This window comes from Dermacentor variabilis, chromosome 2 (genome assembly GCF_050947875.1).
Source record: "Dermacentor variabilis isolate Ectoservices chromosome 2, ASM5094787v1, whole genome shotgun sequence".
Classification (NCBI taxonomy): domain Eukaryota; kingdom Metazoa; phylum Arthropoda; class Arachnida; order Ixodida; family Ixodidae; genus Dermacentor; species Dermacentor variabilis.
In genome coordinates this window covers 150,866,031-150,892,330 of record NC_134569.1, presented here as the reverse complement: position 1 = coordinate 150,892,330, position 26,300 = coordinate 150,866,031, and the positions used below count along the sequence as shown (strand labels likewise).

At 47.8% G+C, this 26,300-nt stretch overlaps 1 protein-coding gene across 1 annotated transcript in view; it reads right to left on the bottom strand.

The window, feature by feature from the left end:
* The window catches only part of LOC142570491 (phospholipid-transporting ATPase ABCA3-like), a 40,042-nt gene extending 14,021 nt beyond the window's left edge, over positions 1 to 26,021 (bottom strand). Inside the window, exons 1-6 of the mRNA XM_075678873.1 lie at positions 26,012 to 26,021; positions 17,889 to 18,043; positions 16,097 to 16,252; positions 13,075 to 13,247; positions 10,133 to 10,346; positions 8,381 to 8,540 (exon numbers count right to left, since the gene is read on the bottom strand). Coding sequence (XP_075534988.1) covers positions 8,381 to 8,540; positions 10,133 to 10,346; positions 13,075 to 13,247; positions 16,097 to 16,252; positions 17,889 to 18,043; positions 26,012 to 26,021 — 868 coding nt within the window. The remainder of the gene's footprint in view (positions 1 to 8,380; positions 8,541 to 10,132; positions 10,347 to 13,074; positions 13,248 to 16,096; positions 16,253 to 17,888; positions 18,044 to 26,011) is intronic.
* Between the last annotated feature and the right edge of the window lie 279 nt (positions 26,022 to 26,300).

Genomic DNA, 26,300 nt, shown 5'->3' with positions numbered 1-26,300 from the left:
GTTGCCATACATAGTACACAAGGTGTTTAGGAAATGCGATATTTGAAATCCGCGAAGTCTGCGCACAGCTTCAGAATAGTGTTTGCCTGAGCTCGATGGCTGCACATAGCACAATTCGCTTCCATTGCGTGTCGTCGTCCCTTTCTGTCCGTGTCAGTGCGTTCTGCTGGAAACCAATCGTGCTCTGCGCATGGCCTCCGAAATTCGTGGCGCACCGGTGCGTGCGAATCCTGAGAAACGCGTCATGCGGCAGCCGGCCTCCTCTATCGCGCTCCTTTTTCTGGACACACTGCGCTATCTAGCGGCACTGCTGAGAAGCCCGCGCGTAGCATCCGAGACGAGAAGCGTGGCGCGCGGGTGTCTGCGAACGCGGAGAATTGTTCCCTCGCTTAGCCGCACACACAGTGGCACATGCTCAGCGACCCAAGTTGACGAGAGGTTCATTGAAGAGTGGCACATACCCGCAGCGTTAATGGCGCAGCATTAATGGCGCAGCTCGGTGAAGCGATGGCGAGAAAAGCCTTCATTAAAAAGCGGCATATACCCAGTGGATTTGTGGCGCAGCCTGCTAATGCATCGAATTGCTGTCCTTGAGGAGCCCTTGAGACGTGGGCTTGTTTCCACTCAGCATCGGAGAAATTTAAGGGAAATTTTAAAGCGAAAGCATTAAATGGAGCATGAGGCGGAAAATCCGGCGTTGTCGGCGTGGCCAAACGGCAGTCCAAAAAGGCTACGAACACTCAACTTTTGGTGGGAGTCGAACCCATCACCTTATAGTATTAAGGCTAGGAACCCTTCACATTTGGTGGGAGTCGAACCCACGCCCTTTGATATTAATTAGGCCGAAAACCCGCCGTGGTTGCTTAGTGGCTGTGGTGTTGGGCTGCTAAGCACGAGGTCTCGGGATCGAATCCCGTTTGAAACAGAACAGCGCGTATTTTGACAGGGACAAGGAGGGAGACACGACACGGACGGGCGCTGACTTGCAAGTGAAGTTTATTGCTTGGAACGAAGAATATATAACAGCTTCAAACAGGAGAAACCAAAAAACATACATAGATTCACCGTCAATCATAGATGCTGCACTGAACAAGGGAGATAACTGTTCTCATCATATCCCTCCCCCTGCTAAAATAGACAGTTCTTTGGACGTAATCGATAAGGAGAGGCTACTGACGCACGCGTCTTTTGACCAGGCGATGTGCGCTGCTTTGATGATTCCACGCGTAATTTGGTTACTATGCTTACTTAAAACCTCTCTCCGAGCGAAGTCAGGGTGGCAAGCTTCGCTCTCGCAGTCTCTACAGTGGATGCCAAGATGCCTTTTAACACTATTATGCACATTGTTGTGCTCCTTCGGATGTTCATTACGGCATCTTCCCGTTTGACCGGCATAAAGCCTGCCACATGACAAGGGAATGGCGTAGACAACTCCCTCTTTACAAGAGACGAATTGATTTTCATGTTTGATGTTGCACTCTCTTGGAACGAAATCGGTACTAACCATTTTGCACATCCTCCAAAGCTTATGCGGAGCCGAGAAAATGACTTTGACACGCTCGGTTAGCTATCTTTGTTATTCTGCGGGAGACATGATGAATATAACGCACTTTTTTTTCTTTTTCCTTACGTGTCATCGCATCTAGCCGTTGTTCTTTTCTGTTTTTGCTGGAACTACTGAGCGTAGTTTGTGACACTAATACTAGCAGCTGCTTGGGATAACCAGCCTTTAAGAAAACGACTTTGACACATACTCTGTTAGCTATCTTTTTTTTTTCTGTGGGAGACATGATGACTATAAGGCACTACAGTGGTTTTTTTTTTTCTTTTTCCTTACGTGTCATCGAATCTACCCGTTGTCCTTTCCTCTTTTTGCTCAAACTACTGAGGATAGTTTCTGACACTGACACTAGCAGCTGCTTGGGATAACCAGCCTTTACCAGACGATCTGTTTGATGATTGAATCTATCTTGCATGAAGTGCATGCAATATTTGTTAAGCGTGTTCTGATAGCATTATTGTCAAAATAAGCGCTGTTCTACTTCAAATATGGCTTACCAAATCGCTCAAACTTCCGTTTTATCGAATCCCGCCCACGGCGGCCGCAGCTCGAGGGCGCGAAATGCGAAAATACTCGTGTACCTAGATTTAGGTGCACGAGTATTTCCGCAGTCCACCACTATGGTGTGCCTCATAATGAGATCCTGGTTGTGGCACGTAAATCCCCATAATTCAATTATTGCGAAGTTAATTAAAGCACAGTTAATTAAGAAATAGTTAAGGCACTCGAACCCTCGACCTTGCGTTGTGATATAATGTCTTAAGCATCGCGCGATGGTCGCAATGCTTTCGCGTTCATCTACGTAGGGATAACTAAGTGCCCCTTGAACATTTTCTTCATTGTATAGCGGCACATTCCCCGTGGCACATACCTAGTTATCCAAGTTGGCATCAATGAGATTGACTGGAAACCAGCGCAGAACGAGTGGCATATACCCAATATTTCAAGTCGGCGTCAAACAATTTCCCGAAACAGTAGTACCTTACCCAGTCCCGCGTCTACCCATGTCGGCGTGACAGAGGTTCATTGAAGAGCGGCACGCATGTTAGCATTGCCACATACTCAGTGACCCAAGCTGGTCTAGTTTGAGCTCTGTTACCAATTACCAATTCGAGCGATTCGAGCTCTGTTACCTCTACACAGCACCCTGATGCACTCGATCGCTGGCTACCCAGCGACCCATGTTGGTGTGCAAACGGTTGCATAAAAACAAAGATACACAGATAGCCACCGAAAAGTGCGTGAAGTACCGAAAGAATGCTAATGCATTAAAACTGAATTTGGCCAAGCCATTTGATGCGTAGGACAGATAAGCGGTGGTCTATTAGAGCTACTTAATGGGCACAAAGAGAAGGGAAGTGCGTTCGAGGAAGGCAGAGAATGAGGTGGTGTGATCAAATCAGGACATTTACAGGCATAACTTGGGATCAACGAATGCGAGGCAGGGGTAATTGCTGATTGCTATAGGAGAGGCCTGCGTCCTAACCGTAGACACAAGAATGGGATGATGATGATGATGATGATGATGATGATGATGACGACGACGACGACGACGATGATGATGATGATGATGATGATGATGATGATGATGATGTGTTTAGGGCAATATCCACATCCAACCGCCCACCTCCAACGCCCTCTCGGTGATGGGCAGTAGCACAAAATTGCTGCACATCAAGCTGGACGCCAGCGGCAGTAAGATGGAGCGCAGCACCTTGGGCAGCAGCTCGCGGTGGGTCTTCGCGACGTTCACGTTCTCGTCCTGCTGCTCCGCGCCGGTGCCGTAATGCAGCTGCGTCACCTCGAAGCGAAGCTGGGCGTCCTTCACGCCGCTGACGAAGCGCAGGCGCGCCTCGTTGTAGAGCGACACGACGAGCAGCGCGCAGTGCTGTATCTCGCCGTTGTACCACAGCAGGGTGCTGCGAAAGTCCAGAGCGAGGCCTATGTAGTGGATTATTGCTGTTTTCTCAGCTACCGCTGCGTTTTCAAGAGGTTGCCTCAAGCAGGGGTATACGTATCGCGCTCACATGTTTATGTGGCTAGCACGCAGGTTACTGTTACTATGTGCCTTGAATTGTCTTGTACAAAACTAACGCCCATAACGAAGTTGCAATTAATAGTATATACCTAGGTCTTGCTGCTCTTGAGACAGGTTCTTTAACGCCTGCCTGCATCAGTTAAAACTTTTTCTCAAGTTAAGCGTAAGTTGTGTCGGTGAACCTACTAAATATGCTCAATGTGCGGTGCAGTATTCAAGGATCAAATGGACAAACTTCACTGATGATGAATAGCTTAGCAATGAAACGGTTTGTATACCTGCTTTTATTTTTGGCGAGCTCAATTCCGAAGTGCAGATTGAGTATGTAGAAGCGCAAATTGTTCTTGGCTTCGAGGAGGACTTCTGTTGTGACGTCCAGGCTTGGATCCATCATCCTCACGCTGAATGAGTGCGGTTGCTGCACCAGAGGCTTGAGGTAGTCGTGAAAGAACTCATCTTCCCAGTCCTGCCATTTTACGAATCCCTGCAGTGCGGCCACGCGTTGTAGAAGAGACAGCAGTTATAGGTTTCCTCTTCTTAATGCGACACGCAAATGCATATTCTAAGAGCAATAGTTGCCACGTGTTCTTTTGCTTACAATGACTTTAATGTGATAGCAATTCTATGGGCCCTCCAGGCGAACTTCCGCCGTCGTTGCCGGCTTCGCCGTGAGGTTCCGTAAAAAGAATACAAGTGCGATAAGATCTCGGCCGTGCGCCGCATGCTGGAGGCGTGAGGGAAAGCATGCTAGGGTGACCCGAGAAGGATGGTGGCTTGCTGCGGCAGCCTGGAGGAAGGAAACAATGAGGAGAGTCCCTACCCAGTGCACGCGCTAGAAGAAAAGGGTGGAGGTAGTCACGTGGTATTTTTTGCTGTAGAGACCATGTTGTCGGGGCACTATGGCAGTTTTCTTATGGTGGTGTGTGCTCATGCGTATGCTGCTCCGTAGGTCCTGTGCCGTGGTCCAAGGCATCGCGTGTGCAGGTTTGCGTTAGTAACTCTGTTGTTTTGGTGTGTTATCTAGACTGTACTCTTCCGGCTGTTATTGTAGCTAGCCGGGACTGGAAGTAAAAAGCGTGGAATCGGCGCGCATGCAACGCCGTACATCGCGAAACACGTCCCGGAGGAGGGGCGTGTTTGCTGGGAGCATATTTGCCTTCTTCGATGGATTCGTGCCAACGTGCCATTACAGCGCGAAACCGCTGTTCTTCAGCATATGTGCGATAAACGCCTCGCAGGTCAATGACAGCTGTGATGTGTTCCTGCTTTTGACAGCGGACGACGCAATTGTGGCACGCAAAACAGCCATGTGGAAGGATGGGAAAGAAGCAGCCGGCGTAATTAAAGGACGAGCACTCCTTACTGCTGATAGATTATCGGTGTGTCCGAGGGGCGCAGGGAAGTGAACGTGGGTGGCTGCGGTGCAAGAGTGAACAAGGGTCGACAGAAGAACGGACGCCTGCGCGCCCAACAAACGGCTGATCGCGCGGTGGCCCGATCAACGCGCTCGCGCGCCGTACGCATACGTACGAACGTACGGTTCGACGCCACGCGGCAGATACCACAGAACGTTTCTTTGAAGCTTCACTTACCGGGAGAACAAGATACCTGAGGCCGCCGTCAAGTGTATCTAATCGCGAAATGACGTTCTGGGGGCCTCCAAGACGGCGCTCTGTGCATCTACGTGGTGCGTGACCGCCCGTTAATTGTTCAATAAAGGAAAGCGATTCCGCGAGCCACGACCACCATTAGTACGCGTTTGTATTCATAAACATGCCGTTTGGCTAGTCATACGTTGATTCGTCGTGATGTGCGTCTAAAGCGTGCTGCCATTCATCCCCTGTGCGTTCTTGTACTGCAGTGAGAACGCGCACACTTATTTTCAGAAAAGCCGGAACGGGGACCGACCGCGCGGTCTGATTTGCGAAGTTCATCGTGAAGTTCTTTCAACGATCGAGTACAATATACTCAGACTAAATGACTCTGACAACGGTATCGTGAACACGCACCGCGACTGAACACTAAATGTCGCGGTGGAAGGCGGGTCTCGCATACCTGTCCCCTGCGCAGCACCCCCGGAAAGGTGTAGGAGAGCGTGTCGCCCGAGCGTTCGACGTCCCAGTCACTACCGCGCAAGGCTACGTGCTCGAGGGAGAAAAGCAGCGTCAGGAGCAACGGTGGCAGCAACCAGCTGAACAGCGGCTGCTTCTTCTGACGCCAGACGCACGTGGCACGCTTGGCCAGCACGGCCCACATGCGAGTCGCGAGGCTGGGATCCGAGGACACTGTGGTGGCCATCGCCTGCAGTACGGGCTCTGCACCAGCACCACGCGGCCACACTTTTGCTCAGAAGGGCGTTGGTGTGGACACCGTTGCGCGAAAAAAAGAAAAGAAGCACAACTCGAACACATGACTCTTAGAGACGGTTGAATTTTCGGTGCAGTCTTGTGATGGCTCCTTTATCGAGTACTTTCGAAAACATCGTAAAGTCGACGGGGAAAATGCTGGCGCATGAACGCGAGACACGTAGCCAAAAGTCCTGCCCTTCTGCAAGTGACACGCTACCGGAGAGATTCGCGTCAGCGGCTGCACAGGGGGCGCCATCTTAACTGCTTGGCTACGGGATCTCTTTATGATGTTGCGATGCCTTGTGTGCTGAAGCATTCAGTACTTACAAAACAACCAACAACAGCAAACACGCAATTAAAGAGTACCATCATTTCTACGGGTGTACGTAAGCATAGCGTATACAGACGGTGGTTCTCAAGCCTTGTGCTCTTATTATTTTCGCTGAATAAGGTTTCGAAACGCTCTAACGAGGGCTAGCTTGTAGGGCATGGCCTTATGTTGTAAGTAGCGCTCCTTAGGTGACACACACGGAAATTGACGTGCAAGCACATTGACACGTGAACACGAAACGCGCAAAGTCGTTGTCCGTTTTGCGTTTACATATCAGTGTTCCTACATATGTCACATAAGCAGCACAACTTACATGGTAAGATCAGATGATTAAACAAGTTTTGTCACTGCTGATAACGAGAAAACATAGTTGCTTGTTCCGGTTTGCACTCGAGACAGCAAGTAGTATACAATGTTATACAGCGTTTTTTAGTTCCGTATTTTTTTTATTGACACGAGCATCGAGTGACACTCTTGTTTCTTGCGCAGCGCATCCGGTTCCCCTCCTGAGACGACCGGGGGTGAAATCGAAAATAAAAAGAAAAGTAGCACAGTACAAAATTCGTGGGTTTCATTATAGATATGACATCAGAGCATCAGTTTAGTTACAAGCTCAGTTACTGAAGTGTCTGGAACAATTACAATTAATTAGAAATCACTGATTACCACACACCAAAGCACAGAATCGTAGACTTCAGAGACCAGCCACGTGACCACGACTTTGGCGAAATTCCTGGAAACCCGGCAGTAGAAAGAGGAAGTAATGAGGTCACTAATGACGCCACACACAAGTAGGTGGCATGGCATTTAACCGGCTCATTAATGGAAAACAGTTGCATGGCATAGACAGCATCTGCCTAGCAGAGCGGATGTGACGTCACTATGCTCTCGCTTCTCTCCCAGCGCTAACCTGCTCGCTCGCTTGTTCTCAACAGCTGCGCGCGCGGGCTCGTTACGTGCTCTGACGTCAGCACGGGAGAGGGCGCGTAAGGTGCGCTTCGTGCGCCGCTCACTAGGGGGCTACGACCCGCCAGGTGGCGCGCTCGGCGCTTCCTCTTCGCCCTCCCTTGCTCCCCATCCGCATATCGTGCCAGGGGACAGACGTTCGCTCGCTTACGCTAAAGAACACCAACGTTGAGTTGCGAGTGCCACTAAGAGACGCCTAAGTCAAATATTGAGGTAGCCTACCATGTTTTTTCTCCCAAGAAGCAGACGCTGAGTTCACCAGCTCTGCTCCCACATCCTAAGAGCAAATTAGGTGCCCTCAGCTCCTTTAGTGGGATCAACTGTGTCACTGTTATAAAAGTTTATTTTCTACAATTATCCTACTTTGCCATGGGGTCTGTTAACTCTTTTTGTGGCCAAAAGTAAACGCACTCTAATATAGAAATATGCGGACCCTCAGGAGCAGAGTTAACTTGTGAAAAGCCGTTATTCTAGACAAGAGGACTTTTTGGTACTACGTTTATTATTATAGTTTACGACGTGACTCATTTTTCAAGCTGTTTGAGACGATACAGCTCACCTGCTGCGTTTAACTATTCTAGTGAAGATTGCCGGTGCGATGTCGAGTAGGGAGTAGAGCACTGACATCATATTAGACGAATTTAGTATAGTGTTTTAAGCGTTAAAAGACGACCACGTCATACGCTTGTCTTCGATTAGACCTTTAGCGAGACCGTTCCGCATGGTCACGGTAGCTAGCATGGCGAACGCGTAGTGGATGCCAAATTCGGCGGCGTCCATCATGCAGGTACACAAAAATCAAAGCAGCTCAGCGGTAATGGTGGCACGTTCTTTAGGCCAGGCAGCGTCAGAACTGACCGTTAATCTCAACAACGGCGACAGAACATCCCGAATACTTGATCCACGCTAGCCACGCCAAATCCAAAAGCTAGCATGCGTACGTAACACACAAAGCCCTTCACATATAGCGTTCAGTGCATGCATTCGCACCAGCTGCGTCATAGCGTAGGCAAGGGTTTTGCGTACGCTGTGTAATAAAACCGTCGATTGTCGCATTACAAAGGAGTCTCACGAAGCAAGCGCACGTGACACCATGGGCTCGCGCGAACCCATGATCGGGGAACAGCACGACTCACCCTGGACTTCGATCACGGAATTCTCGTCCTTTCTTGTCGCTGCCGCGCGCTGCTGATGCGCGTGCTGCTCTTCGCCAACGCGCACAAGCACGTCTTCGAGCGAGGTCACCGTCACGCCGAGCGAGTCGATGCCGAGGTCGGCGCTGCGCTGCTCCAAGTCCTGAAGAATGAAGACGGAAGCCGCAGTATTTTTTTTCTTTTGAGGTAAGGCTACAACAATGTAATAACAAGGAGGAGTGTGAGAATATTCGGCGGCCTGAAGCTCAAATGGGCTGTGAAACGGAGTAGGCTGAGCGATCTAACATATGTCTCCGTTGTGTTTTCGTGCACTCGTTTTTCATCGGAATGCTGCCACAACAACCGGAAATGGAATCCGCAACCTAGCGGGGAGCTGAACACTAACGTGAAATGGCTTGTAAGAGTGAAAACCTTTGTGAAGCTTTGAGGTGGTCGCCTGCAAGCCTCATTAGCAAAGATAGTAGTATGGCGCTAACAAATCACAGGTTCTGCAACAGATTTATACGGCGATGACCAGCTCAGAGGTTGACTTTTGCGCAATGTGGCAAATAATAAGGAAGTGCGGCGTAAAAGTTCCGGATAAGGAAATGCAGACGCACAAAACGAGGACGCAAGAACTGAAAATCACAGACGTAATTTCTCGTGTTCTGTGCTGTTTACGGCTGCCTTTTTTTACCATCGATTCCTACCAAAATGCTGCACTCTACGTCGTTCTAACGAGGAAGGGAAAACTATTCTTGCAAATTTGCAGAAAGGTAGATAGAGTTCGACAGAGGCACCTTGGTATCGCACCGTGGCACTAACGAGAGGTCTCTGAAGGAAGGATTTCTCCATCCACCTTTTTCAAGTACCGGAAACGTTTTGTTTTAGGTGCTCTTGAGGTTTAACTTTATTACGACACAAAGTTCTTGGTGTTTTTCTTTTCTGCTTTTTTGAAACTTTAATAACTACGCCCTAAGCTTGGCATTTAATGGGTGGAAACGTTCGTTAGCTGTTTTCGGGACGCTCGCATCTGAACAGCGCATGGACTTCTTTAGTGGGAATATAGCTTTACTCATCTCTATTGTACGAGGAATTATTAAGTCTGTCGAAAGTAGTCTTCGCATTATAAAGGCGAAAAAGGGGCGAGTTTGTAACCCCGAGAACAGTGGCAACGCGTCTATACTGGTCGTTGGAATCAGTCCCAGAAGCACTAGTGCGCCGCATCCACTGAGCGCGCTACTCTCCGTCGTCGTGACCTTCCTCTAATATTTCACATAGTCAGAATTAAGTTGAAATAAGCTACACAATTAGAGAGGACTGGGTGACTTAGAAAATGCTCATGATCTGTCAGCGCAGCAACAGAGAAAAACGAAAGCGTGCCTGTGACTGTCTGGCTTTTTTTTTGTTTGGTTTTGTCTCGTGTTGAGCTGACACATCATGAAGATGAAACAAGAGAAGTAAACAAACAGGGCCCAGCAGCTAGCACGCATCTTGAAATAATACGCAGAACGATACCGTCGCGTTGTAGTGAGGGTGAAATAAAAAAATAAAGCAAAGGTGGAGCTCTCGTCAATATCCGCGGTGCGCGGTTCGAGAACAATAAGCGGTTAACCACGGCCTCCCAGACTGCGGGCAGCGAGCCTTCAATCTCAGAACCCGTGGCATGATGCGTAATCCGGGCCTCGTGTTGGCAACGAGCAGGCTGAACGCATTTTCACCAACAGTTTCCGAGCACGACGCTGCGCCAATCACCTTGAACATGGTGATTATGAGGTGCGTGGCGACAATTTGTCCCAAGATGAAGACGGCCTCGTTGTCCGAGTTGCTGGTCAGCTTCGCCTTGGGGGCATACTTGCGCAGCAGGCTCTCGATGGCGGTGACGTCGCACCTACGCGACGTCTTGTTGACGAGCATGCGGTAGCCCGTGCCGAAACGCTGCTTAAGGAACGTCGGCGAACCGGCGCAGCTAGAAGTATAGCCATATCGACGCATCAAATGAAGCAAATAGTAATTCAGTAGCCTGTCACTCAATCGACCGGCCAATCAACAAAACCAAGCAGAGGGGCAGAAACCTGGGCTTGTTGGATGACATGTTCCACCGTACAGTACAAGCACTGCGTAGAACTAACACACGCGGCATCGTCTCGTCGTCCACTCTACCTTTTCACAGGGCCACTGTACAGCGGTACAATGCGTTTCTCATTTCTCATTTCACGGCTCTCTAAGTGAGCTAGTCGTACACTCGAAAAAGGACTCACTGCAGCCAAGCAAGGTATCAAACCAACCAGCAAACAATAAATGCACTACCGGTGAAAGAATTCATTTTCACTTACTCCCGTATTCAGAAATGAATCTTGATTTGAAGCCCATGCTTGACTTGACATAAACGACTCCTGTCGTGATCGCACCGAAAGAAACGCAATGAGCGTCTTGGTCGCGTTCGCACAAGGCGTCATTTATATCAAGTCAAGCATGAGCTTCAAGTTAAGTTGCATTTATTACGGGGGTTAGTGGTTCCTTTTTTATATGAAGCGCAAAGCTAAGCAATGAATCAGTTATCCATAAACAGAGTCATACAATTAGTAAATTGCAACGTCTCTCAAAGCGTGTACCAGTGACCGCGTCATCTATCGCGTTACATTAGGTGCTCCCAGACTAACGCTCTTCCGTGCAGTGTCACTTAATTGTATATATCATCCGAACAAGCATAAGCACAATTTGCTTTGGAGAACCTACGATATTTCAAATGTGTAAGCGTTTATATTTTTACCCAACGAGAAAAACCGTTCGTCCGTCCCGTAAGGCGATCACTTTCAAAATAGCCCGCGCAGCGGCAATCGAATTCACCTTTGTGTTGCCTCCCGCTTCAACACCAAATAAAGGGCGAGGACACAGCGCTCACGGAGCTCTCTGCCCCTTTCGCAGATCGCTTTCAAGGACCCGCGCGTCTATCTTAACGCTAAGTCAGCAGCGAGAACACAGCGCGCGAAGCTATTAACAGTCGGTAATCTCCGTCGGCGTCGCAGAATGCTTTCAAGATATGGCACGCGCGGCTATGCCGTACGATGCCGCCACTGGGTACGTTTGGTCACGGTTCATAATGGATCGACGTGGATGGATAAGGCGCTGAAGAACGATAACGTCTTATAACGATCGGAACGTCATCAGCGCCAGCCGGCGCCGCCACCTGCGGTACTTTGCTTGCTTCAACAATGCACTTTGCACCGCCGTCCGTGCCAGCCCGTGCCGCCGCAGCGCTGTCGTTTGTATACTGGCCGTATCAAGATTCATAACAATGATAACGACACCCGGTTGCGTGGAGATGAAAAAGTGGCACAATGCTTACGCTTACCTAGACAACTGCCAGAGTACTTTCTGCGTGCATTTTGCGTGCTCCTCTTTACTATCCAGTTTTCGATTTCAAGTCGTCACGGCTTCTATCTGCCATAGTTATCTGTCATAACTTACACCACAATGTGGTGTTTTGGTGCATACATTCAAAATACTTTCCGATATAATTTCACTGATCGGTCGTTGTAAGCACTTCATCAGCGCTGTGTTAGATGTGCGGCGCAAGTTTCACGCGCGTAGGCGGCGCTTTCGAAGCTAAAATTGGAGCCCGTGATGTGTACGTTTATCGTTAGTGTTAGTACGGGAATATGTGCAACAAAATCAGGAATATGTCCTTACGCCCTATTTTGTAAGCACTATTTTCTTTCATGGCATCCATTTCGTAGGACCCCGAGTAAAACGATGCAGTGAATCCGCGAGTTTGCCGCTATACAACTTACAACAGCGCTGGAAATCAACTGCGCCTTTATGGACATCAATGCCCGCTGCGGTGGCTAATATGACGTGCCACCGCTGAGCACGAGGTACAGCGGGATCAATTCCCAGCGCCAACAGCCGCATTTAGATGGAGGCGGATAGCGGAAGCGTTCGTGTGCCATGCTGGGTGTATGATGAAGAGCCCCTGGTGGTCCAAATAAATTTGGAGCAATCCCCCCTCCTCCCGTACGGTATCTCTCATAAACCGTGTGTTTAATTGTGACGATAAGCCCCACATTTTTTTCTTATGGACCCCGAGAGTGCACGTGGTTGATTGATTGGTGGAGTTTAATTAACGACGCGACGCTACCCATTGACTGTGAAAGATACTATAACTGGGCACTCTAGCATAATCTTGACACACCTAGGGCTGTTCGACGCCAAAACACAGTGCACGAGCGTTCTTGCGTTCCGCCGCCATGAGAATGCTGACGCTACTGCCGAGAACCGAAACAGTGACCTCTGGCTAAGCAGCAAAATGCCTTTGTCTCATTCACAGCTTCGGTGTATAGTCCGCACAAAAAAAAAAGAGGTTTTCAGGGAAGAGCCCGGCATAAATGCAATGACCCGCTGCGGTGGCTTAGCGGCTATGGTGTTGCGCTGCTAAGCACGAGGTCTCGGGATCGAATCTCGACCGCGGCGGCTGCATTTCGACGGGGCGAAATGCAAAAACGCCCGAGTCCCGTGCATAGGGAGCACGTTAGAGATCCCCTGGTGGCCAAAATTATCCCGGATCGCCCCACTACGGCGTGCCTCCTAATCAAATCGTGATTTTGGCACGTAAAATCCCAGAATTCAAGATCAACTACGAAATACAACGCGCCTTCCGCGAAGATGGTTGGTACAGAAGTAAATGGTCCACGCACCGAATCCGAGCGTTTGCCATAATGACCACGCGGTCAGCCAACACGTCCACCTCGTCCACGTGCTGTGTCGTGAGGAAAACCGAGCAGCTGCGACGGACTTTGAGCAGCAGCTCCCACATCTCGCGGCGGCTTTCCGGATCCATATTGACCGTGGGTTCGTCTAGTATGATCACCTGCGAATCGGGGCCAGTATTCACAGAAAGCGCTCGTACGCTACAAATGTTCGTAAGAGCAAATTCCAGCCAATTCTGATGCTGGGATGTTGAACTGCCAATGACACTTGAAGAGCACTAACGCACGACACTTTTGTGAATACAAAAGAAGAGAAGATTGATTGGTTAATTAAACATCTGAAATCCTTGAAAAATCAGCCTTACCGCTTGCCAGAAATCAAGAACTTGATGTTTTTGTCCCAGCGCCTTGTTAGCTCAGGACTACCTAATAGTTCATCGAGAAGCAAGGATTTCATTGCACTCTAACGGAACCAAAGACTATACTTAGTGATGTTAAAGTCATTTCTTCTAATACAGTTGAAACGCACAAACCACTTTTATATCCACGACAACATGCACGATGCCCGAAAAGTAACTACGCAGTGAGAAAATAAATAATAGCACGATGATAATTGTGAAAAACATTGAAGTTTCCCGTGCGAGACCTGTACAGTTTGCCTGACAACGTCGGGGGTGCTCTCCTAGGATGGGTGTACGAGAACAATCCTTATACACTGCAGGAGCTACAGGCAGCCATTACCCAGTTCTGCAAAGATAAGTCCAGCTACACCAAGTGTTTAACAACATGCAGCGTCATGTGCAGACATGTATTCAAGCTTGCGGCGTGCATTTCCAGATCTTCCTATAGTGATCACTGAACGACCGTAAGGAAAACTTCAACTTTCATTTCCACTGCGCAGATACTCTTTAGACACCAAGTACCACTGCACCTACGCTGTGGTTCCCGCGGGAGGATTTTAGACGGGAAATTTGGCACTTTAATTTCTCATTTAATAACCAACTTATTGAAGAGATAAAACTGTGCAGGTTAGCACTGATGCATGCTTTACCCTAACAGCGTGAAGGATTAAGAGAAAGGCGAACGAAACCAACACAAGCGCTGCATTTCTGCGCTCTCTTTTCAAAGCATAAGCATGCTTTGGCGAGCTCCTCAGCACTGTACGGTCAAAAGTATGGTGTCTTGTGTCTGCACAAAGTGCACAACTTGCAAACACATTTAATTTACGCCAGCTTAAATGTAGATGATTGGTAACTTTTAAGGGACAGGGAACAATTCAAAACGGGAACTAATATAGAGAGTACCCATAGAGATGCATAGGACTCTTTAGAATATGCATGGGGAAGCTAAAGTCGAAGTGCGCCAACTCAAGTTAGGGGATGGGCCAGCTTAAAATTTGAGGGTGGCAAAACTAAATTTGGTGATGGGCCAACTTGAAATTTGAGCATGAGCCAACTGAAATTTGGGGTGGGCCAAACGGAAATCGGGGGCTGGGCCAACTGACATTTGGGGATGGGCCAAATTGAAATCTGCGGGTGGGCCAACTGAAATTTGGGAGTGGCGCAACTTAAATTTGGGAACGGGCCAACTCAATTTTCGAGGTAAGACAACGTGAAATTTGGACGCGGGCCAACTGAAATTTTAGGGGGTACCAACCTGACACATTGTGGTGGGTCAACTTAAATTTGGGGGTGGGCTAACTTGAAATCTGGGGGTGGTCCAAATTAAATTTGGAGGTGTACCAACTTGAAACTTGCCGGTGGGCCAAATTAAATTTGGGTGTGGGTCAACTTAAAATTTGGGGAGGGCCAAGTTTAAATTTAGGGGTGGGCCAAGTTAAATTTAGGGGTGGGCAAACAAATTCGAGGGGGGAGGGCAACTCGATTTTTGGGTATGGGCCAACTTGAGACTTTGGGGTCGCCCCATGTCCACTTGAAGGCTGCTGTGCGTCCTGCGAGTTAGAACACCTCCCGGGCAAACGAGCGCGTTGAGACGCTTGGCGCGTTTTCATTGGGCCTTACCGCGCAGTCATAACGCAGGCTAGGACAGTTCTATCGCTCGCGATTCGACTGACCGAGAATTCATACTTACGACGCGCTCCTCACGCACCACGATACCGCCTCTCTCGTCTCACTTTCCCCCCTCCACGCAAATCCCTTTCCCAGCATCACTAACACTTGTGGCGCCACCTTGAGGCCCACACCCTTCTTACACACGCAGGTCCTGCCCTCCTCCACCACGGGAAGCACTCGCCGTCCTGCCGCTTACGTGACAGCTGCCGCACCGATTACGCTTACTTCTTATTTTTCTGTCCGGCGCACTTGCCCCCTGCCTCTTGACACTTAACCAGTCGCAGCAGTGGGAGGCTGCTTTGGGCAGCATCGAGCCGGATCTACAACTTTGGCTTGTGACCTGGGCAGAGGACGTCGCGACTAGGCGCGGCTTAGTCGCGACGTCCTCTCCTAAACTTAACGCGCTCCTAGATTTAAGTACATGGGTGTTTTCGAATTTCGTCCCCATAGAAATGCGGCCGCCGTGGTCGGAATTCAATCCCGCGACCTCGTGCTCAGCAGCCCAGCACCATAGCCACTAAGCAACCACGGCGTTTAAGTAGGTTTCCTGTATTGAGGCTCGATGTGCTCTTCGTCGGGTGGTTCAAGTGCATGTTCGGGTGCATGTCCCTTGAGGTCTCCTGACCTTCTCACGAGCTTCGTTTAAATGAACTCGACATTAGTGGACTGAGTCAGAAATCGAGCTAATCCTGGAAAGTCCCTACCGCGTTTGCTTGCGTCTTGCCAAGTGGGTTGGTCGGGTACGTCAACCCACACCGTCAGGGCGGAATGACGTATCCAAGTCGCATCAATTCTCACTGGGCCTAACCTGGATCCTACGACAAGTTTTAGGCCCTACGAGCCAAATTGACCGGACTTTATCGGCTTGTGATTTCTCTGGTTTGCTCAGCCGTGGCTTTAGCAGCCTGCGGACGATACTCAGTGCACCTCGGCCTCACCTTTGGCTTGGACACTATGGCCAAGGAAGTGCACAGGCGTCGCTGCTGGCCCAGGGAAAGGTTGGCGGCCAGTTTTGAACGGTGCTGCATGAGGCCCGCGTCATGCAACAGGGTGACCACTTCCAGCCGAACAGCATCGTAGGGAGTGCCCTTCATCTGCGGATCAGGCCAACGTGATCGCTTTGCACGAATCTCGTGCAGTCGCGCTCAAAGTTGTGAACGGGGCATTTCACTCCAACATTGTTCAAGCGTCGTAACAATAAAGTGGAAGCAACATTTGGCACGCCACGCGCACTTTGCTAATTCAATAATATGAAAGAGAATTCTTCGGTGCGAACGCTCGTACTCAAAAAGAATTGCTCTATTAAAGATTTCCCTTGGCACACGTCACGATTCAGAGTATTAAGCTCAATATACGAGGGGAGATCTCCGCCTCCCCCCTCCATGTCCCCTCACAAAGAAAGAGAAAAAAAGAATGACCTGCCTTCATGAAGTTTTTTGTAATTGCATTGCTCTGCTCTCCCGCTAGGTGTGCTTCAGTTAATTCAGAGTAGCCGAGCCAATGTAACCGTTAATGTCTTACGCGCTTATGGGGACAGTTTTTCCATCTGGTGTGCCACTGTTGCGAAATTGTGACGTCTATTCATGGCTGACAGTGAATCGTGAGATTTTGATTATGCTTTAAATGCTTCAAACGACGTTTATGGAGGAGACGCTATAAGCCGTACAGAAGTTTTTCGGTCATTTGAGCCGTTTCGGGAGAATAAATGAGCGTTTCATTTCATTTTAGCCTACGTTCAACCAGTCGCACCTAGGTGATCATCAAAAAAGCTCGACAGAAAGTCAAACGAAAGTCATCGCTACACAATTCACAATATTACAGCCGCTGCTGGCATAAGCTGCAGCTCTTGTGAGGGAATTTCGCCGGGGTGATTTCTCCCCAAATGCACACAAAGGACAAAAAAGAAAGAAGGACACTTGTTTGATTTTGCGCCTTGATTTGATACATCACGTTCAAAGCGACTGGTCTTATGGGTGGAGCCCGAAACCAAGCAAGTTTCAAGCCAGTTGAAAACACCTTCTTCACCAAGACCGAAAAGAAAATACGACAAGTGCGTTCGTGTGAAGACGATGATCATAGTTTTTTCTCCTTTTTCATCGGTGTTTGTGAATTACGGACCGGAAATTGGTTCCTCGGGAATATATTAACAATAAGAAATTTTACTTGGATTAGTTAAATTGAGGCTATTATGAAAGAATCTGCGACGGAAATGGAGCAAAATTCTGCAATGCAGGTGGTTGGTTTCTCCATCACTACAACGCCGCAGCTCGCACTGATTTCGCTGGCACGTGGTGTTTAGCATCTCAAGAAGGATGTACCACCCGCGCTCTTAATAAGAGCGGGCTTTCTGCGGCTTTTTTGTTTATATTTAAGCAATAATGTTCGATAAAGCAAGGATCCTTACCACTGTGCCAAGAAAATTTCGCAGGGGCCACTCAGTAGCATTGAGTTTTAGGAGCTCTAGAGTTGCTTCGAACAATTAGAAGTAAGATTGTACAAGCCAGTGAATTGACTCCATTAGACACGATTTTGAAGAGAAAAAAATGTTTTTTGATCTAGTTGATTTTTTTTCCTTTTGGAGAAAATTTGAATATCACTGGGTATGGTGCTGTATTGTCATGAATGGAGTGGAGTTTTTATTGGCCAATAAAGAAAGCCTATATAGTCAAGCAGGAAACAAGCACATCTAGATGCAATCAGGAGGCAACGAGTGCAACTAATTGGACTTACGACGGCGAAGAAGACCAAATGTTCCTCTACTGTCAGGTCATCGAAGAGAATGTTGTTCTCGGGGCAGTAACCGAAGCTTTCCCGAGCATCCTTGGTGCAGGTCGTGATGTCATAACCGCCCACCAGTATGATGCCAGTGGTGCATCTGGTCCAACCTAAAGGTGTGCGAAAATTAACCCGACATTAGGACACAAGCAATAGTTAACACCAGGCCTTCTCAACCAGACTCAAAGGACTACGGGGACAACAATGTCGACGTGTAAGCCTTTTTTGGTAAATGAAGATCTTGACCCCCTGAATTAAATAGTATTGACAAGCATCAGGGCATACTAAATATCTTGGGCTTCTTGTGCAAAATAGTGCATGTGATATTTTAGTGATATTTTTTGCAAAATAGTGATAGCTTATATTACTAAATATTTTGCTGTATTACTTCTTTCTATAAACCAGTTGCAGTTTCGGCACACAGAAGGAGCACGTACCATGACGTCATGTTACACTGGCTCGCTTCTTTGCGGCGATTACTGTGGCTGGAGCACGTGAGCGCGTCCAATACGAAACGCGTACAGCCTCTTTGTTTACTTTTTTTTTTATGAGCAACGGCATCATACCTAGCCTTATTATTACGACATCAGCAAACTTAGCTGTGTATCATGACGTCACGGTAATGTCAATGACGCATGTACGGTGTTTCGAGACCCAACGTTAGTGCAAAACAAATAGTATCCTAAAGTGCTTCCCAAACTTCACCTCTGTTAAATGTTATTGTTCTAGGCTCAAGAAGCATGTAATAGAGCTTCCACAACAGCGCAAATACGTGTCAGTGCTGGTTTAACCAATCTTCATACCGCACAATTTTAACAGCGCATCAATAAGCTTGCCGTTCCTGCCATTATCACTAATCTTGCAAAGTCTTTCCATGTACCGTTCCTCATATCTAATGAAGTGACAATGCAAACCTAATGAAATTATCCTCCACTAGTTGAATTGGGACTAAGATACCAATAGCACCAGGCTGGAGTGCCCCCAATTCTAGTCTCTTGGTAGATAGAGAGTACTGGCAAATTTTTTTTTATGGTGAGAGTAATGGCTTGTTTATATTTGACTACGCTTACTACAGGTTTTCCCGCTCAGTTTAATCCAAATGCCATTGAAAATAATCCAGGTGCCAGCCAATTTAATCTGAGCGCCAGCATTTTTAATCGCAGTGCCAATAATTTAATCCAGGTGCCACCACATTTAATCCCAGCGCCATCCGAATTAATCCGCGTGCCAACTCATTTAATCCTTGCGTCAGCCATTTTAATCCAAGTGCCACACATATTAATCCCAATGCCAGTCAATTTAATCGTGTTGTAAATTGATTGAGAAACGAATAATTCTTGCAGAAGAGCTCGTAACAGGCATCATGAATGCCGTATATTGATTGATGTGATCATTATATTGGCGTCAGCACTATAGGAGCACAGTTTCCACGCTACCGGTGTTGTCATGGTTTCTTCAGAAACACTTCCGTGTGTTATACCGCTTGCTCATTTCCTCATTTTCAAGTCGCATTTCCGAATGATAAGAGACTCACATTGGTGAGGCAGAATCGTGACGGATATTACGCGACTTGGGTTGCGATCATGACATGCGATTTCCTTCCCTATCGTCTTGCATATCGATCGACATTGTTCGCAAGGGTAAAAACTTGCTCATCATTACTCAGGCACTTGGCATAATCACTAAGCGATTCAATATAGCTCACTAATCTTGTATTTTGCATGCACTCTTATGCTTCCGTCATGCATACCAAATGAAATGCTTCTAAGAATATAACAGCTTATCCTTGAGTGACATGATTAGCTCACTTGTGACTCGCTCGACGCCACCGCCGTCGCACCTCTCCTAACCTGCCTACTAACATATCAAAGGAAATCGCTTTTAAAGCTCAAAAACATGCTCCCTATCAATGACTCAAGTGACGTGATCACTAGTGACTCGCGTGACGTCACCAGGCTTCTCACGCATGCACTATCCTAATCTGCCGGCATGCATATCAAACGAAGTGGCTTATAAAGGATAATAACCGGCTCACTATCGCCCAGCCAATGACGTGATCACTAGTGATTCCCATGACGTCATCATGGTTCTCACCCAACCATGCACTCTCCTAACCTGGCGACATGCATATCAAACGAAATTACTTTTGAAGAGCAACAACCTGCATTATCACAACGTCGAATGAAGTGATCACTAGTGACTCACGTGACGTCACCACGCTTCTCACCCCAGCATGCACTCTCCTAACCTGCCGACATGCATATCAAACGAAATTACTTTTGGAGAGCAACAACCTGCTCATTATCACAAAGTAGAAGGAGGTGATCACTAGTGACTCACGTGACGTCACTACATTCGCACGGGAGCGTCAACTCCCCTTACCTGCCGGTACCTATATCAAAAGAAATGGTTTTCAAAGGGCAGGAAACTGCTTACTATTGCTCATTTACATGACGTGATCACGAGTGACTTACAATGCACTGTTCCGAGGAACTCACTCAAGATATCGTGTTAGAGAAGAGACGCATTGACACGCGCAAACCATGTTATGATGGTGACTCGCATGACGTCACCATAAAGACTATTTAGCACGCACTCTTCATTAAGGGCTGTAATAATACAAAAATATTTTTAAAAGGCGAAATATGCGAATTGAGTCACACCTTTTTCTTACAAATGAACTATTCATTATGGAGCGGTGGTTCTAATATTGCCAGAAACATTGTCATGTTACCGACCTCGAAAGAAAATATCCTTGTATAGGCTTAAACTTTGATGGTTGACTCGCGTTAATCAAATATAAGTGGAAAATTGACGAATAGCTGAATCTCGGATGCGTGGAATTGAGTGCGCATTCTTTTCTCCTAAAGCTCGAGGATGGACTGCAAGAAGTGCAACCGAAAAAATAGCGCCGTTATGTATTTTATGGGACATCTCACTCGACACGAGATGTACAAAGATACGATGAGATATTTTGAACGAAAAGATGTAATTTATTCGATGCGGTATTTAATTTCATAAGATACCAGGGAACTTCCTGAATGGGATTATAGAAACAAACCGAGAACAACTACATGTCCTCCTCTCTAAGCGCAGCCTGAACAAAAGAAAAGTTGTGCCTATCAAATGCAGCGCAATCCACGCGTTGAACAGGTGCTATTGCGTGTTGTGCAGTATTTACAAGCAACGAGCGCCTGTGCTCCTTTTGTGTGACTCCTTGTGGAGTCACCAGCACTGCGTCGCGCCGCTCACTGAGGTACTGTTTAACTTGACATTTAAACTTGGAGAAAACTTCCTCAACGGGATTAAAAAAAGGGCTGTATGGCGGCAGGCACTTGATGGAATGGATCGAGCTGACCAGATTTGCCTGTTCTGCGCGATTGTGAGCGGGAGCATTGTCGAAAATGAATACGACCTCTGTATCCGGCTCCTCAGAGTCAACCTGGGCGGAAACGTCGGCGAGAAAGTCATTGAATACAATCCAATGGACTCTTTCGACAATTCGCCAGTGCAGCACACCGTTTGCCGACATGCAGGCGATGATGTTGATGTTCGCGCCTTTTGTCGAAGTCGTCGTCTGGAGCGCTGCCGTGCCCTTTTTTGCGGGGCCGAATTTTCTTGAGCACCATATATTGTAATTCGCTTCGTCGACGTAAAAGCGGCAAACTCGGGGCCCATTGGTTTGTAACCATTGCGCATACTCCTTGCGCTTCTTCTTCACGTCGCAGCGGTTGCGGTCTACCGGCCTCTGGGTCGCTAAATTGATGGAGTATGTGTGTGCGTCGAGGAGGCGGTCAACAGAACTGGTGGTGATTGTGAGGCCAGGTATTTCTTGTTCAACGGTTCGCTTTATCTGTTTCAGCGTGAACGCTGGGTTCTCGTCGACAGTTCTTGTTACGACGGCGACAACGTCGGCACAAAACTTTCTGATGGAGCCCCCGTTTTCGGAGACACTTCACGGTTTGTCGCTGCAATCGACCTTACAGTTTTTAGATTTATGCCCAGCGTCTCGGCGAGTTGTCTCAAATCTCCGCCGCGCCTTGAGGCATCAACGATTCTTGATCGGTCGACGTCAGACAGTTTGTTGTTTTTCCTTGGTGGCTTATTTTGATCCTTGAATGGAGGACCCCGCTTTCGCACGCGTGGTGACGTCACGCCAGTCACTAGTGTTCACGTCACTTGAGTCATTGATAGGGAGCATGTTTTTGAGCTTTGAAAGCGATTTCCCTTGATATGTTAGTAGGCAGGTTAGGAGAGGTGCGACGGCGGTGGCGCCGAGCGAGTCACAAGTGAGCTAATCATGTCACTCAAGGATAAGCTGTTACATATTTAGAAGCATTTCATTTGGTATGCATGACGGAAGCATAAGAGTGCACGCAAAATACAAGATTAGTGAGCTATATTGAATCGCTTAGTAATTATGCCAAGTGCCTGAGTAATGGTGAGCAAGTTTTTACCCTTGCGAACAATGTCGATCGATATGCAAGACGAAAGGGAAGGAAATCGCATGTCATGATCGCAACCCAAGTCGCGTAATATCCGTCACGATTCTGCCTCACCAATGTGAGTCTCTTGTCACTCGGAAATGCGACTTGAAAAGGAGGAAATGAGCGAGCGGTATAACACACGGAAGTGTTTCTGAAGAAACCATGACAACACCGGTAGCGTGGAAACTGTGCTCCTATAGTGCTGACGCCAATATAGTTATCACATCAATGAATATACGGCATTCATGAAGCCTGTTACGAGCTCTTCTGTAAGAATTATTCGTTTCTCAATCAATTTCTAACAGGATTAAATTTACTGGCCTTGGGATTAAAATGTGTGGCACTTGGATTAAAATGGTTGGCGCAAGGATTAAATGAGTTGGCACGCGGATTAATTCGGATGGCGCTGGGATTAAATGTGGTGGCGCCTGGATTAAATTATTGGCACTGGGATTAAAAATGCTGGCGCTCAGATTAAATTGGCTGGCACCTGGATTATTTTCAATGAAGTTTGGATTAAACTGAGCGGGAAAACCTGTAGTTCACTTGTTCTCCTGTGGAGTACGCTGCTCTTGCCCACACTGAGTAAGCGCATTCGATCGCGAAGTACGATAGCTCTTGGAAATATGAACGCTAGATGAGCTGCCATTGCAAAGGAGTTGCCTGCATTTGTTCTAAAAGCGAGGACCAAGAGTGTTACAGCTAAGTCGATGGCTACAACATAGAAAAAAACCGCACATGCCATCATAACATCCACATTCGATAACCAGATGTCCTCATTGGTATATGTGAGATGCCATATGATTATATGGCAGGATTATGTAAAGAGGCAGTAAAATGCCATCATAACATCCACATTCGATAACCAGATGTCCTCATTGGTATATGTGAGATGCCATATGATTATATGGAAGGATTATGTAAAGAGGCAGTAAAATTTACGATATTTTTCGCTAATAAATATTCGTATGCGAGCGAGTAAATCTTGATTACTCGCGTACGGAGACGCGAGTGGGAAGGAGCGCTTTCCCTAAACTTCCTTTGTAAGAGGCAAGGACACACTTAGAGCAGCAATTCATTATCGCGGAACTTCGCGAGAACAAACGTGGCAATATTGCGTGTAGTATCGACACGGTAAAAAACTCGCAGCTTCACCCGAAAGGCGAAGCATCGATTGCGATAGCAAATTATTAGAAAGATATACGAAGTAAGCATAGCAGTTTTATCGGCCGTATAAACATGGAAACATTCGCTTGCTATCTGAATTAACAAGCGTGGTGTCAGCGCGCACAAGCAAACACGAACATCTCACACTCGATGAGCGTGGACACTCGCTGTCAAAGCGCTGGTGTGAGCAAGCGCGGCAGCAGCAGCGAGCGAAGGGTCATTCGTACAGTGTATCGCTTCAACTCAAAAATGGCTAGAGCACAGCGCGCACACAGGTATGAGTCGTCCGCAAATCCCTTTCAAGATACGGCGCGCGCGACCGCGCGTTGCCGTGCAAAGCGCGCATTTTTTGGCAAAGTCGAAGCCGCCCCTCATCCCTTCCGCACTGCCTATCTGCTTTCTTCTAAATATGGCGCGAGATTGAGCCGCGATCGTCAGTTCCTCTTGGGCCCGGTCGCGAAATGCGCAGTTACACTGCAGGCGCTATATATGATCGAAACACTGTGCTTCTTAGTTTGCAACGCCTAAACCAGGTGAAAAGTAGTTAAGGAGCGGCAAATATTCGTGCTTTTATTATTTCGTTAAGAATGTAACCAGCTTAACCGCTCAGACACGAAGACAATTATGCGTAGTATGCTTCATGATGTAATCCAGTTAATATAATTGTGCTAGTGTTGTAGTTAATATGGTTATAAGCAAACAAGGTTTACTATTCATAAAAAGACATTTTATTGAAAACAAATTCCTTTCGTTTTATTTGCTAATGACCACAGCCAGGCGACGGTGGCAATCTAGTACTAACAAACGGTCGCGCTATTAGATGACTCTAGTCGATGGTAGATGCACCCTGAAATCAAGTGCACTGTACGTGGCGTTCGAGGAAACAACGCTAATCTCTTTGTAAAATAGTGTACTGATATACTGCGTCAACAGTTACAAGATTTGTGTTTGGTGCATGCTCCCGAGGCTACTTTCTTTCTCGTCAAAAGTGCGCTCGTTGGGCTGGTTAGACCATTCCGAAAACCATAGAAAACAGCGCGACAAAAAAAAAAAACGTATTTAGACTGAATAAATTTCACCGAAGATTACGATACTGAAATTTGAGCGCTCCTCTATAAGCGTTTTTATTTCGCGTGTCAATGCTTTGTATTGTGATTCCATAAGTACACGGTTTAAATTAGGAAGAGAAAGCTGTGAGTAGCGTGGCTGGCGCGAACAATCCGTCTCTTGCGACACATTGCAAACGGTGCGAAGTGTTGCGCGACTGCTTCGCTAATCGGGAGAACGCGAGATGCAGTGCGTGGTTGAGGCGTGGTTGACGCGTGGACACGATTCGAAGCAGCCGTCGCAGACAGACCTCCACTCATGCAGTGCTTTGTTTCCATACAGACGACGCGCGCTACTCTGGCGCCATATCGCAGCCACCGTCGGCTTCACAATCCTGCTTACGTGGCAGTACGCTTTTCTTACGCTTTCGTTCCACCAACGACGAGAGCGGCCCTTCGTCGCAGGAAAATCGTGCCACCAGTGTCACTGGCGACAATTCCCAAGGGAGCATCACATCCAGCCTTACTCGTATACGCTCGTCATCGCCCTTTGTAGGAGTAGTGACCCCCGTCACACATGTGGTACCACTGACAGACCTCAGCAGCTGACGCCTCGGACGAGCGTAGTCCTCTCCACCTCACGCCACCAGGGCTGCCGCTCGGAAGCGTCGATGAGATCAGATCGCCCACGCGGTGGCGGATACAGTGGCCGCCGGCAACTCAGCGCATGCGCAGACCGTTTCCCCTCCACTCCTCCTTCACTTTCCGCCTCATGCTTTCGCTGTAGCCCCCTCCTTCACTTTCTTCCTCGCGCTCTCCTCTTTCATCTCCCGCTGCGCTCCGCGTTCACTTTCATTTTTCGCTGTGCTCGTTCGCTCGGATAATTACGAGGTAAACGCCGAGGCACGCCGACGCTCAACGCAGGAACGGGCGCCTAAGCGCTCAGCTCATAGCACTCTGTCGTGTCTTTCGAGTCTATGGCAAGGTTTGTTTGTTTGTTAAGTTATTATTATTGTTTGCTCTTATTTTCCACGTGTTCTTTTTTCTGTCTTCCTTCACAATTGCTCGCTCTAAGCCATCAGTGTATCCAAGGACGATTCTGAATACGTTGTTGCCCCTATTTCAGCAGTGCTGGTGGTGGTGGTGATGATGATGATCGATTGGCATCCTTTTTGAAACGGGGTGATGAGCAATATAGTCACATAGCCTGCTTGATTTAATCAGTTATGCTGTGCATGTTTTTCATTCTACTGAGTTTGTATACACCTCCTTAACCGTATTTTTCGCAAAACTTCTCTATCTACCTGGTATCGCTGCCTATGCCTGCAACGGATCCGGTCATATCAATCTGGTATACTCATGTAAACAGTGACCTCACCAGTGACCATGCTCAGTAGCGTCGTCTTGCCTGCGCCGTTGTGGCCGAGTAGCACCGTGATCTGGTTCTCGAAGATTCTCAGGTTCGCATCGTGTACAGCAACCAGGCCTTCGTAGCACTGCAAATTGTTTGCACGGTATATGCTTAGCGAAGAACTCAGAAATAACACTGTGGATCAGCCTGAGCCATTTCTTATTATTTTCTTTTTGCAGGCCTACGCGAGCCGTTATACTGTAAAGAGGCGAATGGATGCCGGAGTCGATTCAACCATCTGTGTGATTTCCCTGGT